At 38.8% G+C, this 17,659-nt stretch overlaps 1 protein-coding gene across 2 annotated transcripts; it reads right to left on the bottom strand.

Moving 5' to 3' along the window:
* Window positions 1-50: 50 nt before the first annotated feature.
* On the bottom strand, window positions 51-12,515 carry LOC119551898 (protein Wnt-2). 2 transcript variants are annotated; one of them, XM_037861510.1, is made up of 5 exons: window positions 11,430-12,515; window positions 3,474-3,691; window positions 1,689-1,972; window positions 1,425-1,612; window positions 51-521 (listed from the first exon to the last, which is right to left on the bottom strand). In XM_037861510.1, exons 1-5 carry the CDS (start codon window positions 11,483-11,485, stop codon window positions 209-211), a joined length of 1,059 nt encoding a protein of 352 aa, XP_037717438.1. In that variant the 5' UTR covers window positions 11,486-12,515; the 3' UTR covers window positions 51-208. The 2 variants fall into 2 exon arrangements, with proteins under 2 accessions (XP_037717438.1, XP_037717439.1); XM_037861511.1 differs by having other exon boundaries at window positions 3,474-3,686.
* Window positions 12,516-17,659: the final 5,144 nt, after the last annotated feature.

Raw genomic sequence — 17,659 nt, 5'->3', positions numbered from 1 at the left:
TAATAATGGTCATATCCGCATTTTAACCCCCAATTTAATAAATGAAGCCCTCTTTGTGAATGTTAACTTGTTGTATTTATTCTGGAATGTGTTTGTATGGTGGCGTGGTGCGTGTCTGTGGGTGTAATACATTTCTCATAATACTTAATTAACGCATTTTCTATGACATAGCCCTAGTACTAGCTGCGTTCTGGTCCTGCTCCTCCGTCTATTTACAGGTGAACTCCTCGTAGCTCTCGTCGCACTCGTCGCACCTGACCTCGCAGCACCAGCGGAACTGGCAGCGGCACTGCTTCGTCCGCCGGATGTGCTGGGTGTTGTGGCCACGCCCACAGCAGAGCAGGTCGCAGCTCTGGGGGCCGTGGCCGGTCCGCTGGCAGACGCGGCCGGCGGTGCCCTGGCTGCCCGTCTGCAGACTCCGCTCGCAGTAGTTGGGCGACGCCTCCAGGTAGATCAGCTCCATTCGCTTCGGCCAATCGAGGACCGGTTTCTGGGCACGAGCGGTACCGGCATGCTTCTTTCTGGAAGAGCATGATGATGAGATGGGGTTAAGTGGTTATTCTACACAGAGAAAACTAGCAAACGTTTTAGGTGCAAGAACAGGGCTGAAACGTTTTAAAAAGTAAAATGTTTTACACAAATTTTTTTTACTCATGCTATCTATCATGCTTAGTTTACTTTTTAAAATGTTTTGACCCTATACTGACACCTAAAACGTCGAATAATTTGTTCTGTGTATATAAGCATTTCATACTGCAAGGCATAGCTGCAGATTACTAAACCCTTTTGTATTTATATTTTCATAAAGTGACTGAAGTTATTTAAAAAACTAAAAGCAAACTAGTAAAATTTGTAAATGTATATTCTATTTGTATATACATAAAGCTATCCACTTGAAACTAAGGACAAGGATACACGATCAAACTTTTAATTCAAATTTATCTAGGACTGACATAAACGTTGAAGGCATAGAAATTTTTTCGTTTAAAATTTTTTTACTGGTTATATGAAAAGGGGGTAGCTATCTTTGATATTTTATTTCAAGTAATTTGATATTCTGACATCGAAATCCACATGACTGAGACTAATAAAATTTCGTAGTGTTAAATTTATATAACTTTAACATGACTTTGTAAAGCATATTAGCCATTCTGAAGTGACTATTATCTCTTCAATAAACAAACAAAACAAAGAGTTTCTCAAACGAATTTTGTACGCTAAGCCACTTAAAGGGTTTTACATAGGGGTCTTACATATAGGTTCTCATGACTTTATAAAACAAATCCAATCAGTTAGTGGAAATTTAAGTTGGTGTCATATAGACATTATGTTTTCCTCATTTGATATTGATGTAGCTGTTTATTTGTACTCCAGATTTATATATACCATTTAAAATTTTCTTTTAATTTATTATAATTTCTCACCTGCTTAATACTAATCTCAGTCCACGTTTGCCTTTGACGGCTTGAACAGTTTTGGCTTTTTGATACTTCTGCATGAGCTTATCGCCGATCAGGCGAAAGGGCGGCAGGCTCTTCCAGCAGGTCTTCATCACGCAGGAGCCACTCACGCCATGGCACTTGCAGTCCGTGCGCAGCATCTTCTTGACCAGCTAAAAGATTATTTATATAATAAAATATATAATATAATATTATATATAATATTAAGTAAGTGTTGATCATACGCACCGTTCTCCCTGCCCGATTGTTGTGGATATTCATTAGGGTGCGGGCATCTCGCTCCAGTTCGCGGGCATCCATGAACCTGCGCGCGTACCGCATCCCGAAGTCCACGTCCGCCGAACAGCCGCCCCACTTCCAGGGCTCCTCGGGCGTTCCTCCGGCAGTGGGCGTGGCCTTGTGCCGCACGTCGCAGCCGCAGGTGGAGATGTTGCCGCGGGCACAGGCGGCGGTCACCGCATAGGCCGCTCCGGCACTGGCTATCGCATAGGTGTAGGCAGCCTCACGTGAAGCTGGGGGGAAATATATATATATTATAGACTTACATTAAATAATAAGGGAAATTCATTTTATTAATAATTTGTATTTTTGGTCTTTTAAATTAACACAGAAAGTTAAGGTATTGTAGGAAAAATTATTAAAGTTGAAGTTTCATAACTAACATATCTTAAGAAAATTCCTAGCAAACCTATTACAATATCACAATATTATTGAAAAATTGTATCATAATTAAAAAATGTTTAAAACAATTTATTTTTCTGTATAACAGATATAACAGATATAAAGAAATTTAAGCTAAAACAATTGAACCAGGAGCATTGTAATATTGTATTGTTAAAAAGTATTTTTATATAAAATAAAACTTTAAAAATATAGATTTGTATTGCGAAAGTAGTAATTTAGTTTTTTGTGCTGAATAAAAATCATGTACACTGGTCGGCATATGTATTTTGACAAAATAAAAGTTAAGTATACTCATAACTTGAATTTACTTCTTGTAAACTATAGGCATCAATGGAAAGGTAATTTCAATGCCGTTTGAATGATACAATACATTTCTTTACCCATTCAGTACTTATTGAAAAGGACAAATTTGTGTAAATCAACTTTTAAATTTTTTTTTCAAACTTTTTTCCTCGGCTTGAAAACTTAAACTTTTTGATGCAAAAAGTTTCTTCAAACAAAAATAATAGTAACTGCAAAAAGAATTTTTCAAAAATCATTTTCCTTATATTTTTTATGATTTTTTGAAGGTGACAATGTCGGAAAAAATTTGTATGAAAAAGAGAAAAATATGGCTCAAATGCCTGTTTTTAAGCATTTTCAAAAATTCATAAAAAATATAAGAAAAATGATTTTTGAAAAATTCTTTTTGCAGTTACTATTGTTTTTGTTTGAAGAAACTTTTTGCATCAAAAAATTTAAGTTTTCAAGACGAAGAAAAAAGTTTTTAAAAAAAATTTAAAAGTTGATTTACACAAATTTGTCCTTTTCAATAAGTACTGAATGGGTAAAGAAATGTATTGTATCATTCAAACGGCATTGAAATTACCTTTCCATTGATGCCTATAGCTTACAAGAAGTAAATTCAAGTTATGAGTATACTTAACTTTTATTTTGTCAAAATACATATGCCGACCACTGTAAGTTGTTCGAACACATTAGTTTTTATTCCAAAACGCTGACTTCTAATGATCTTAAGAGTTTTCACAGGATTAAAGAGGTCATAATACCCTGGATTATACTTTCTATTGGTTCATAGTAATTTACGGGGCTCACCTTGTTAATTACCTTTCTAAGTTTTATTATTTAAAGAAACATACCAAAATGTCTTAAAATTAGAGAAAGCCATTTTTATTATGTCTGGTTTCTCTAGAGATCTTGATCATTTGACTCATCCCAATTATCACATAAAATCGTAGATCACCAATAAAATGTAAATTATTTTATTTAGCTCCCTGCGAGGGCGTTTATATCGTGATGGGACTGGAATTGGGATGAGCCAACACTCACCTGTGGGTATGACATGGGCGAAGACGTTGCGCTGCCACACCTCCGAGCAGTTCCAGCGGTGGCCCCGGAACTGGTGCTGGCACTCCTGGGCGCCCAGTTGGTGGCCCTCGCCCAGGGCGATCAGGGCGTCGGGCATCTCGCGGCACATGTTCCTCTGGCCGGGAGTCAGGCCCGGGATTCGGCCACAGAGCATGGCGGATGTAAAGCTGGACACTAATCTGACAAGAAGGCAAAACAAACAGAACCATAAATAACACCCTGTAGAGCCACAATAAACAAATAAATAAATAACAAACGAATGGCGATCGATCGATCGATCGATCGATGGTGATCCGCAGCCAAATCGATAGTTCGATTGGCAATGGCTGAAAAGCTGAAAAGTCGTGCACAGCAAACGCCGGCGGCTCTTTTGGGCTGGCTGAGGCGGAATGCATTTCCATTTCGTTCGCCATTGGAGGCTTCAGTTTCAGCTTGGAGCTGAGAGCTCCCAGCCCCGAGCCCCAGCTCCAGATCTCAGCCAATCGAGTCGAGTCTGGCCAAGATTAATGCGCTGCAGTTGTCTGCCGCACAGGGACAAATTTATTTATATTTTATCAATCGAACTGGATGGGTTTTCTTTAATAAAAATGTCGATTTTAGACAGCACATCCATTTTTTATTACATACAACACAAGCCATGAATTATAATATTAAAACATTGCCCCAAAAGTTATAAGAATATAAGTATAAAGATCTCTTATGAAATAAATCGCCTTTATATTTGAATTTGATATGACAATACCTATATGAAAACAAGAATGTGAAATGAAATCTATCAATCTACCTATCTATCTTACTAGAAGTACCTGTATCTTAAGCTATCCATTTTCTGTCAATCGTTTTTAATATACCTTAATAATACTTATAAATCATTTTACTAGCTTAAAAGGAGCCTGATTTTAAGAAGCTCGAAATAAATTTCAAGTTTTCTATTAACCACATTCTAATTCTAAAAAATGGTATTTTTTAAAAACTTAATATTTTTAGAATTTCCTATTATAATCCATATACAAGTATATAATATTATTGTATTAGTTGACAAGCAACAGTTTTATTTATTGTTAATATTGATATACTGTTTTCCCATAAAATTCTCCCAAGATATGGATATAAAATTCTGATCTATTTACACCAGTGATCCATGTTTTTTCCCCGTGTACCTGTGGCAGGTGGCTATGGGCTTGGGCGTTGTACTGTCAGCTTTAGTCAAATCCCAGCCGCCAGCTGTATTATTAGCCATAATTGCACGGAGATGCAGATGGCGAAGTGGAGAAGCCTGGCCATCCGTCGTGACTCGCTGGGGTGTCTAATCAAGTCGCGTTTACTTCGGCTTCGACTTCAGATCCACTTGAGTTGTCGGGCTAAATGGCGAAATTAATGCTAACAGTCAAAAATGGCAAATGGGATTAATGAGTTTTGACAATGAGTTGCAAATTGCCAATTTCAGATATTTCTCTCTCTCTTGCTGCACTGCACTGCTCGGCACCGCCTCCCACTTGCCACCCACTCCTGAGACGTGTCGGCTGTCTAACCTGTCGACTTGCGGCTGCCAAGCCAATCAGCATCAAACAGCTGCGGCAATAATCATGCGATCGATCGATCGCCTGCTCGCCTTTTGTCCATGGTTACAGCCAGGTTGAAAAAATAAGCCAGGAAAAGCCAAAGAAACACATCCCGGGGCCAAACAACTGGCGCACGGGTGGGCAACTGCGGTATTAAAATACAAATGCAGCGTTAACTCCAATTGCCATATGGTTACACAGGAAAAATGTATATAATGTGTAATAAGATATTAAGGTATGCCATTTCCAAAAGCCCAGAAATTTCTTTATGAGGCTCTAAAATATTATTTTTAAATATTATTAATCGTTATCCTGATAATCCTATAGAATGGCTTTCTTTTATGGCAGGGTCTGCCAGCAACAGCTATGAAACTGAAAAATATCACAGACTAAAAAGTATCTAATAGATACTATGTAGTGGTCCCAGAACACATTTTTTTGGCTCAACTATCCAAATTCAGCCTCAGCCTTTTTTTTTTGATTAAAGTAAGAAATGTGATTTTATTTTTTCAAAATAATTAATCTAAGTCTAATAAGTTATTAAGTTAAGCTTCAAGTTATTAGTAATAACTGTTGAGCTTTGAGTTTCAAATAAGTTTGGGTCTTTTGTTATGATAAATCAAGCATAACAGATTTTTTATAGATTTTATTTAGCTAGCCAAGGATCTCTTAAGCCATGCTTAGTTTAACTTCTTTGGTTCTCTTCTCTAAAACAGAAAATACTATTCATATGATATTTTACATAATATACATCAAAAATCAGAAACTAGTTTTATATATAGTTCAACATTTTCCAAAATGCCCGACATCAAAACGTTGTCTTTTTTTGAAACTAGCTGAGAATTAAATTCTCAAAATTTCTCATACTTTTCTTTGACATCCCAATCAAATAATTTCATTAATGGCATCAAAAAGCCGGAAGTGTAAATACTTTTTTCTGCGTGTGTACAAATGTAAATGGCTTTCGCTGCCTGCCACTCGAGTGTCTCCAACTCCAACTCCAACTCCATTTCCAGCTCCAAGTTGAGCCCCAACTGCAGCCCCAACTTACGAGGCACTCTTAAACGCAGCAATTAAATCAATTTACAGAAATTACACATTTTACCAACCGCAGAGGAGCACGAAGACATGAGCTTAAACCCTCGGCAAAACGTCGATGGTCGATTGCTGATTTCTGATTTCTGATATGGGATCGCTTTCGTTGTTGCTGGCTTGTTGAACACGCTGTTAACATGGCTCAAAAACTGGAGTCGACCGTCGACGATCGCCGGCGAAATTGGTGGTAAAACTAATAATTAGGCCCGTTTAACAGGGCCAAAAGGAGGGGACATGACCGCAAACCTTCAACTCGGCGGCCGAAGTTGGCCCGAAATACGCGATCGATCTGTCAGCGCATCCGCTCTGCTAGTCAGTCATCCAATCAGTCAGTCAGTCAGTCAGTCAGTCAGTCAATAGCTTTTACGTGCGTTCGCCCAGCGTGACCGGCAAGGCCCCCGCACCCCGATAAAAATATGGTATGGGGTTATATATACGACTATACTACTCCAAAACCAGCCGGCAATCAAGGCGGCCATCTCCAGCTCCTCGGAACCCTTTTGTTTTTAGCTGCTTTATTTAATTTGTCGCTTGGCCCGCCCGTCTGCTGTTTGCCTGTTGCATGTCAACGCCGACAATTTCATCATCATCATTGCCATTACCAGAACAGATTTTAGTTCCAGACCCATGCACAGCGAGAAAATCAGGCAACTTACTATAAAAAATGTTCAGTTTAAGGTGGCTTCATAATAACATATTTAAGTAAACCAAATGATTTATGTTTGATGATTGATGAGTTACTTAACTAGAGCTTTTTAGATATCACATTATGCTATTTAGACTTCGTATCTTATATGTAAGCAATCACCCTATATAAATATTAATAATAAATATAATAAATCATTATATATTTAGTTTAAGTGACCAGTTTGTACAACGATTTTTTATCTGTCAGTTAATAACAGAGCTGTCATTCTAAAAATATTACACTACAAAACACTAACCTGTTTATTTATTATTTATTTCAGAAAATCACACAGTTTTTTGTATCCACCTAACATATGATTTAAATTTTTCAAGGAACTATTATGCTTTCGTTATTTCAGGGATATCTCCCTTCTGTTTTCCCTCTGTAAACCCATTCCGAAATCCACTCCATGATCTTCAGGCTCTTGAACAGTCCGAGTCACGTGTGCTTGATTTGCGCTTTGTTTTGAGTCCCCCTTTTTTGTAGTCCTTAGACCGCTTTACCTCTTTATTTATCTCTGGTTCTATATCGGGGTTCTCACTCGCTTCGTGACCCTTTGTGCTGCGTGAGAGAGAGCAAGGACCTGTCATGAACTTGATACCATTTCCGCCTCCGCCATTCACCATCTCCCCAAGGCCCCCCTCCATCGAACCAAAAATAGAGCTGGCATTTTACAAAACACCAAAACTAGTTCCATTGACAGTCTTATGGCTTCTGCTGTCCGACAAATTGGTGATTCCTCAGGCACTAATTTGCACAAAAATATTTGCCACGACAACGTGGTCTCATTAAAAATGGATTAAGCCTGGTGCATAATTCAGCGGCAGCTGTAGCCACTGGCCACTTATGAGTTGGCCACGAGCAGCATAAATGGCCAATAATGTGGCAAAAAAAAAGAGGGGAAAAAGCCAAGAAACGCTAACTTAATGCGCACTCTGGAGCCTCATAAAAATATGACTTTAATATTTTCACGCGCAGGCGTAGCAGCTCGCTACTCCACTGGACCAAACTGGCGATTCCCCGATCTCCGCATATATACAGCCCCCCTTCTTAACCCATTTGTAAACTAGGGCCCTGTCATAATTGTGCGAATCTAGTCGACCAAATAGTTTCGACCCACCGCTGCGCGCAGGCGGCTGTTGTTTGGGCCTTGCTCTCCTCTTGACCAGTAGCGCCTCCATCAGCAGGCAGATATATATGGCCGGCGCTCCGTCTGGTAATTACATGCCTTGCTGACATGTTCATGGGCCTCCTCCTCCTCGTGCTCTCCTCCTCCACTAAAAAAATGTATATAAAAACCAAGCGCCAATTGGAGGCGGAAGCAACAAAGGCGCTTTAATCCGGCCAAAACAATGCGTTGGTCCAGGGGGGGAATAATGTTCATTGGAGTCCCTGGGACCCTCTATCCCTCGCTTTTCGGGGCATTTGAAAGTTTTGTGCGCGCTGATAAAACAGCTTTGCTCTGGCCGTCCACAGCTGCATGTAAAGTGGGCGGGGCTGGGAGGGAGTGGTCGGCTGTGGGAGCGGGCAAACCGAAAACCCATAAAGGCTGTTCAACATGCCATCAATAAAACACAAATATTCCAAGGGGGCCAGTTGGAGGAGCAGGAGGAGCAGGAGGAGCGGAAGGAGCCGAAGGAGCAGTGGAGCGGAGCAAAGCTGACCATGGTCATGGCCAAGAAAAATGTCGCTGCCACGCTCAGACAAACGGCCAGCAACAATTGCTGGCCATCCTGGCCACAAAAACGACGACGTAATTGACCAGAGAAAGACATATGTACGGGCACTGCGAGAAACGGCAGTCAATAGGTTGGGGATAAGGAAAGTTTCCGTCTTTGATCTCAGGTAGGTTCTTACTATACATTTAATTTAAAACATTTGATTATCAACCCCATGCCATTTTTGTTAAATAAATGGAAAGTGTTATTTTCCGAAATTTTATATAGTTCACCTGGTTGAACATTTAAAAAAATAATTTTTATGATGGTAGTAAGGCCTACAAAACAAAGATTAAGAAAGGAACTTTTAGTATACTAGCTGCCAATGCTATCGACTATACAAATATGTTTAAGGATAATGATTACTAAACTTTGGGTCTTATGTGAAATTGTTCTCTTAAGAATTCTAGCCACATTGAATTGGTTAACTAGTATTTATATAAAATCATAATTAGATTTAAGCCTAATCCAATTTTTGCTTTTTACAATAACTCATAAACAATCAGGGATTGAAATCGAACTGTTAAAAAAAATGAAGGGAAACATTTTTATTTAGTCTTAGCTAAGACTCGAATTGTATTCCAAAATATTTAAAAATTGGTAAGAACCTGTTTTCCTGTTGCTTAAGAAATGAAAAAATAGTATTTAAGAAATGCCAAATAAGTAAGGAATGAAAAACTCATAGCTTTAAATCTTGATATTTGTTTTCTATGCCCTGCTTTAACAATGGCCCATTTCTTTGTTGATTCAACACTCTTTCGCTCAGTGTGTGCAATGCCGTGTCCATGTAACAGGTAAAAGCCAAAACGGATCGTTCGTCATGGACAATTGGCAGAGACCAAGTGGTCGAATGGCCACTCAGGCAGTTAGTCAGTCGGCCAACCGCTCTCGCACTCGCCCTTGCCTTCCCAATCCCAATACCATCCCATCCCATCCCATCACGCCCTGGCAAACAGATCAGCGCAGATAGTTTTGTTTGGCTTTTGGTTTGGGCTTTGAGGTTTGCAGTCGATCACTCATCCATAGCCGCAGAAAAATGGTAAGAGCAAAATGCGCCAACAATGCCAGCGACCAGTGACCAGGCAGAGATTCAGATTCCTCGACCACCGCACCGACGGCTCCCGCACAGCGATTTTATTTTGCAGGTTGGCCTGGGAAACGTGGAAACCTGGCAAACTGGCTTCGGCCAAGAGTTTATGCCATTTTGGGCTTGTAAATGCAGCCGCAACTGGCGCAAAGTGATCTTGATCGCAATTTGAGCGTTTGTCTGCACGTTCATGCGTTCCAATTGTCCATGTAAGAGCACGAGTACGAGTACGAGGAGATGTATCTGGAGGATGCAGCTGGTTTCCTGCCTTAAAATTGCAGTAACCTCAATTACACGAGCTAAGCATTTCTGGGTTAAGACCCTTTGAAGGCTCTTGCTTTTTTTCGGTTAAGTTCAGGTTCAGTTTGGCGCAGTTCTGCCCACAAGTCCAGCCCACTGACAAGAAGAGCAGAAAAAACAAGAAATGAAGTCAGGCTGGACAATCTGAAGTCGAAATACTCTTGCATATATAGAAATTGATCAATAAATATAACTAAACTACTCATTTGCATAGCATAAGATGCTTTAAATTTGCAGAACAATAAGGTTACGAAATTTGTACACTTTGTTATCATAAGGAATATGGGTTCCTTAAGACAATATCTCAATAGAGTTGCATATATTAAAATAAAGAGTTAAGGAAGAAGAAATCTGTATTGACCTGGATACTTTATAGATTCTAATAAGTATTAGCCAAAATAGCCTATCCAATAATAAACAACAAAGTTCATTATTGATGATATGGGTCTTTTTCTTTACCAAGAACATTTACTTTGACTTGAGAATAACTCTCTAGCTCTACTTGAGAGTATATTCCCGGAAATATCATACAAGATAGAACGAAAAGCCCAGAGTAACCCCCAGCTATAGTTGATCATCTAGTTTATAACTTTGAACAGATCTCTGCAAATGTTGATAAAGCTATCAAATTCATGGTCTTTAAGTTATATTCAACGAAACTATCTCACTTGAAATACACTTAATTAATTAATGAAATCTTATAGAAGGACTATATGTCTGTATTGATCAGAAAATCCAAATACCCTCTGCCAGGGTATCAAATGCAGAAAGTGGTGAGGGAAAAACACCGCGTATCTTTGAGATACACTCAACTTATTGCAACTGCAACTGCATCAAGGCAATTAGATAGGAGTCGAAACACACACACACACACACACACAGTGATACAGAGGCACCGTTGATGAGTTTATGGCAAAAATTGATTTCCAGTTGTCGTAGCCCCGCCCACCGCCCCAATCCGATTTTAGACGCTGTTTTTTAGCTGCTCCTCGCTACAAATGAGAGACCGCTGTCTTTCTGTCAGTTTTGTGCTTTACTTGCTGCCTGCCATTTAATTGCCAATTTTAATGAGATTTTTTCCAGCGTTTTCCCAACGTTTCGCCCCCCGTAACTTTCGATCGGGATCGGGGTCCCAACTATCTATCTATGTATATATAATAGAACGAGGCGTTTACTGTTTGGGCGTTCGATAAGGATTTAACATACATCGCGCTGTGGCTTCGCAGATAAAATTAGCGATCGTGTCCGGCGATGTGCGCGATATAACGAAAGGTAACGAAAGAGTTGTCAACTCGTGCAGATCTGTCAGCGATAAATGCGAAAAACCGCTGGAAAAGCCAAAGGAAATCCAAAGAAACTCCGAAAATCAAAAACCCAACCCAACACCGCCGTGGGGATCATAGCCCCAGCTACATAACTGTTTGGCCGTTAAAGTTAATGGGCATACCGTTTATGGGGCTACTATACCTTATTTCCATAATCCAGAGTATGTAGATTAAGAGCTTGTTATGTATTTTCCACATGACGATGCAAATCCGAGGCACACAACACGAATTCGAGCCCAACAGCTGGCACTATCATCATATTCTATTCGCACTAAAAGTCTCAATACTCAATGCATTTGAGGCTTAATTTCCTTTTCTTGCCTTTCCTTTCGCGCTGAGCTTAGCAGTCTCCGATTTCCGCAGTTCCACAATACCGAAAGGGCCTTCGTTTTGTTTTTAATATTTTTTTACCCATAAAACGCGGCCATAGGAGTCGAGAATCTGGAGGGCCAAACTATTGGATGTAAACCGAACGCCTCTGCTGTTGTTATTAATGAACCGAAAACGCAGACGGCAGCATTCAGTTCGATACTTCTGCGAATGCGAATGTGACCAAAACCGACGATCGAATGCCGAAATACAATATATGGGAGATACGGAATACACGCGAGCTTTTGTCCATTTGTTCGTATGCTAATTAACACCTTCTTCAGCTCCGGCCAGCGGCGTTTCAATTAAGTCATCGCGAGATCGGATCACCAAACAGTTTTCGGGCAACGCGTGCGTTTCATTCATGCAAATCTCCGACCTGGCCCGGCCATAACTCAGACCCGAAACAGCCATCAGCGGCAGCATCATCCATCAGTGGACGTGGATGGGTATCAGGGGGCGGGGCTGTCCAGCGATCTGGCGATCTGGCGGTCCCTCGCCGACTACACGATTTTTTAATTTATGATAAAGCGCCTCCGACTGTCACAACGGAATTGCGGCAATAACCATAAACGGCTCAGCAGGTGAAAACTACCAAAAAAGAAAAGCAAAAGAAGTGCCGATGGCCGAATGCCGAATGCTGCGTTGAAGATCCCTCCCTGGGATCCCAAAATCTTTAGATCGCGTAGCGCTTAGACGTCCCGGGTGCGGAGATTAACATAAATGCAGCTCATTAGTGACGCAATTAAAGAGCCGAGACGAGCCGCCAAACGGAGTGGTCCAGGAACGGAATCCCGAGATAGATGGATCGTTCGAGTCCTATCGAGTGGAGGTACTGAAAGATCGCTCGACCGACGGGCGCGAGTGTCGTATAAGAACTGAGCGGACCCCAAAAAACTATCCACGCTCTACCTACAGCACTTGGCCAACAAGTTGCAGTTCGATGAGGTTCCATTGGCGCTAAAAGGTTTTTGGAAAATTGGGTATGGAAAGGAAACTGGTTGAATCTCTCTGGTATTCAACCTAAAATATGGACCTTTGATAGACAGATAGATAGTTATATAAAGAAATAGACAGATAGATAGATAGAAAGATAGATAGACAGATAGATAAATTGATAGATGATAGAGAGATATATAGATAGATAGATTGATAAATATATAGATAGATTGATAGGTAGATATATAGATAGAAAGATAGAAAATTTGAATGATAGATAGATAGAAAGACAGAAAGATAGAAATATAAAAGATAGAATACTAGATAGATATATAGAAATATCGATAGATATATAGAAAGATAGATAGATAGAAAGATAGAAAGATGGAAAGATAGAAAGATTAAAAGATAGAAAGATAGAAAGATAGGTAGATATATAGATAGAAAATAGAAAATTTGAATGATAGATAGATAGAAAGACAGAAAGATAGAAATATAAAAGATAGAATACTTGATAGATATATAGAAATATAGATAGATATATAGAAAGATAGATAGATAGAAAGATGGAAAGATAGAAAGATTGAAAGATAGAAAGATAGAAAGATAGGAAGATAGAAAGATAGGAAGATAGGAAGATAGGAAGATAGGAAGATACAAAGATACAAAGATACAAAGATACGAAGATACAAAGATACAAAGATACAAAGGTACAAAGATACAAAGAAACAAAGATACAAAGATACAAAGATACAAAGATACAAAGATACAAAGATACAAAGATACAAAGATACAAAGATACAAAGATACAAAGATAGAAAGATACAAAGATACAAAGAAAAAAAGATACAAAGATACAAAGATACAAAGATACAAAGATACAAAGATACAAAGATACAAAGATCCAAGGATACAAAGATACAAAGATACAAAGATACAAAGATACAAAGATACAAAGATACAAAGATACAAAGATACAAAGATACAAAGATACAAAGATACAAAGATACAAAGATACAAAGATACAAAGATACAAAGATACAAAGATACAAAGATACAAAGATACAAAGATACAAAGATACAAAGATACAAAGATACAAAGATCCAAGGACACAAAGATACAAAGATACAAAGATACAAAGATACAAAGATACAAAGATACAAAGATACAAAGATACAAAGATACAAAGATACAAAGATACAAAGATACAAAGATACAAAGATACAAAGATACAAAGATACAAAGATACAAAGATACAAAGATACAAAGATACAAAGATACAAAGATACAAAGATACAAAGATACAAAGATACAAAGATCCAAGGATACAAAGATACAAAGATACAAAGATACAAAGATACAAAGATACAAAGATACAAAGATACAAAGATACAAAGATACAAAGATACAAAGATCCAAGGACACAAAGATACAAAGATACAAAGATACAAAGATACAAAGATACAAAGATACAAAGATACAAAGATACAAAGATACCAAGATACAAAGATACTAAGATACAAAGATACAAAGATACACAGATACAAAGATACAAAGATACAAAGATACAAAGATACAAAGATACAAAGATACAAAGATACAAAGATACAAAGATCCAAGGATACAAAGATACAAAGATACAAAGATACAAAGATACAAAGATACAAAGATACAAAGATACAAAGATACAAAGATACAAAGATACAAAGATACAAAGATACAAAGATACAAAGATACAAAGATACAAAGATACAAAGATACAAAGATACAAAGATACAAAGATACAGAGATACAAAGATACAAAGATAACAAGATAAAAAGATAGAGGATAGATAGATAGATAGACAGATAGATTGATAGGTAGATAGATAAATAGGTAGTTAGATAGATGGATGGATGATAGATACATAGATAGACAGATAAATAGATAGATAGGTAGACACAAGGATAGATAAAATAGCTCTTGCTTTCCTTGATAGAACTATTCTTTAGAGATGACTCAAAAATTTGCGTTCTAAAAAGAAAAAAAAGAAAAATTTTAAGGTTTCTTTTTCGTTTTAATTGATTTTTTAGGATTAAAACGTTTTCAAAAGTCTTTAAATTTATTATTATTATTAACAACTAAGTATATTCTTAAGCTGTCAATGAAATAAACAGAACAATAAGTTAAAAAAAAGGATCTCCACAATTCACAATATTTTGACTATAGTTTAGAGGCTTTAAAGTTCAAGTCCAAAATCTTTTACAACCCCACCACTTGTTAGTTCGATCAGGACTGCAACTTCAACTTAATTCAAGTCGCAACTTTGGTATGAGTTCGAGCTGAAGTCTCGACCATGTTGGAGAGCCCTGTTCGAATGGAACTGGCCAAGTTTAAGTGATGCGATTCAATGATGGCCAATAAGCGATCCTGCACGTGACTCGTTCTTTTGGCCGAATGATAATGACGGAGACCTCAATTTTGACGGTCTTTTGGAGGGGGAGCCTTTTTGGGGGGAGCAACTTTCATCGGCAATCAAATCAATTATGTGGGTAAAAGTCGTGTTTCCCCCGGCTGCAGAATGCTTGGAGGGGCTCCTCGAATCTTCATGGTCCCATGGATGCTTTTGGTGATTTGTCAGCGTGTCGAACAAAACACAAATCATGTTCATCAAAGTGTGGCCACAAATGTGTGTTTTGTGGCTTTTTTTTTGTTTGTTTGTGGCAAATTTATAACTTGTTGTGTTGACTCCCAGCTTCAACTGCGATTGCTGCAGTTTGCAGTTTTACAAATTGTTTTTGAACATTTGTTCAAAGTGATTTATTGTCGGCTGTTTACAGCCCGCCTCTTGACCAGTTGGGAAAATTGTTCATTTTTTACTATTTTTTACTATTTTTTTATAGGTATTCCACGCGCCTCGGCTTCTTCACACGGTAGCTGGAATGGCCAAAAGGAAGGAGGTGGCATGGCGCAAACCTAAGGCCAGCATCTAATGCATTTCTCGGATACGTGTGTCGCCTTAATTGATATGTCATTTATGCTAATTCCTGGCCAGAGAGCACAGGAATTCGCTATCTTGACGGGCTACAAGATGTGTTTAGTGCAGTTGTGGAGTAACAGTCGATGGCAGCCTATTAAATGCAATTAAGTTAATTTAAACAGTTTTGTGGAAAGCGCTGACAGGTGCCCGCGGCTCAGGCTCGAAAACAATTGAACAACCATTGTTGTTTACTTGCATTTGGCCAGACTCTAAACTCTGAGTCACTCGGATGATGATGCGCTAGTAGCAAATCCCAATAGTAGTTGACGTTCACGTCAATTATCGGCAATTGAGTGAGTACTAAGTACGCGCACTTCAATCAGAGTTCAGTTCAGCCTGACCCAGATTGCAGACGGGGAGTCGAGTACCTGCCACATAGTTTATTGTGTGCCAAGACTTTTAAATTCCAGATAATTGTTTTATGGCCCCTGCAAAGTCTCTTTATGGCAGCCAATCGATTGTTGATTAGCCGCAGCAGCGTGAAAATATCACCGGCAACATTGTAGTACCCCACTCTCGAGGATCGTGGGTGTCTCAGTGGGGCAATCGGCTATTGTTTTAATATCACTGTAATTTGCACTTGAGCTCCTAAAACCCCTGCAGATTAAAAGCACATTAAAACGATATTTTTATGCTCCAAAGCCGTTATTAAGTCTTAGTTTTGCAATAGCTATTTCTCAACATTTTGCAAATATTTCAAGAGAACTGCACAAAGTAACGTTTGAGGTTTTCTGAAGTATTTTGTTTTCAATCATGTCATTTCAATCATTGCTTTAAAAATTCTAAATGTAAATTAATAAAACTTTTATTAGCCTTTTTATAATTTCTTTCCCATCTGATTAGACATCTTCTCAGTTTTTTTTTCTTTTAAGAAAGTCAAGTTTTTTGTTTAAGTCTTTTGTATTCTCTTTTGAATTTCCTTTATAATTTAAAAGAAATACTATAAAAGAAATACTAAAATACCAAAATTAATAGAAAGAAAGTTCGTAGCTTTGCTTTTGTTTACTGTTAAGCTAGTTTAGTGATTGAAATACATCCCAACCTAATTACTTGCCATAAAATTAGGAGCGTAAAAAACCCATTCCAAATTTTATTGGCTACCTTTGGCCTTTGGATGAATTGAAGCCGGCTTACGTTGTTTTCCAGTGGCAGCGTCATTCAATGACCATAAAATAATGTATATAAAACACACAAAAACAAAGGCACAACAATCAGAATGGCCCGAAAATTCCAATTCCAACTAAACAACAACTTTACCAAAAACCGAAATACAATAAAAATGCGAAGAGTGAGGAGAATTGCTTTCGGGAGTTTATTGTTGTGGCTGGAAAGCGCTAACGGAGGGGCAACGCTTGGTTTCACATTTCGCCCAGCTTCCGCTGACAGACCGAATGTCAAGCAGCCAAAACAACCAAACAACAAACAACCCAGCAAACAACCAAAAACAACTAAAAACAACCAGACAGCCAGTGAAGCGATCAGAGACCGGCCGAGAAGCGAGAAAATCGCATGGGGAAAATGATTTTCTGAACTCAACTGCAATTGCCCATAAACAAGTGTAAATTGAGCTGGAAAAGCGGAAAACGCAGCCCAACGCATCCGATTTCAGGCCTGCAAAGCGGCAAAAGGTCGAGACCAGGCCGATTTATTAACAAGACACTGCGAACGCCTTGGCATTTTGCATTGTGCTCGTAATTACGAAACAACGCAGCCAGCAGATACAGATACAGATGTATCTACGCCCCATTAGCTCGTCCTCACCCCCGCCACGCAGCAAGTGTTAATTGAGCTGAACCAGAAAAAAAAAGGAAGGTGCAAAAGGAAAACTGGGAAAAAAGGAAATGCCCAATGACCCAAGCAGCTGGAGGTTTCCTCCTTACCTGAAGATACTTTCTTCAGACCGATAGGGTTAGCGCTAAGGACAATCCATTGATAATGAATGGCGCCAGCTGTTTGTCGGCTCACTTAGACAAATTGATTACTAATTGGTTTGGCAGGTCGGCAGGAAGACAGCCAGATAACCCAAGGATACCCAAAGCCCCA

The sequence above is a fragment of the Drosophila subpulchrella genome, chromosome 2R (genome assembly GCF_014743375.2).
Source record: "Drosophila subpulchrella strain 33 F10 #4 breed RU33 chromosome 2R, RU_Dsub_v1.1 Primary Assembly, whole genome shotgun sequence".
NCBI lineage: Eukaryota > Metazoa > Arthropoda > Insecta > Diptera > Drosophilidae > Drosophila > Drosophila subpulchrella.
This window is presented reverse-complemented; position numbering and strand designations above follow the sequence as displayed.

What these genes read in the sequence shown, in the direction of transcription:
- LOC119551898 (XM_037861510.1), bottom strand. Translation starts at nt 11,485, where the DNA reads ATGTGGAAAATACATAACAAGCTCTTAATCTACATACTCTGGATTATG. An exon ending in CGCCCATGTCATACCCACAG is followed by an intron (nt 1,973 to 3,473) that starts GTGAGTGTTGGC and finishes ATTTCCCCCCAG; the next exon opens with CTTCACGTGAGGCTGCCTAC. An exon ending in ACAATCGGGCAGGGAGAACG is followed by an intron (nt 1,613 to 1,688) that starts GTGCGTATGATC and finishes ATAATCTTTTAG; the next exon opens with CTGGTCAAGAAGATGCTGCG.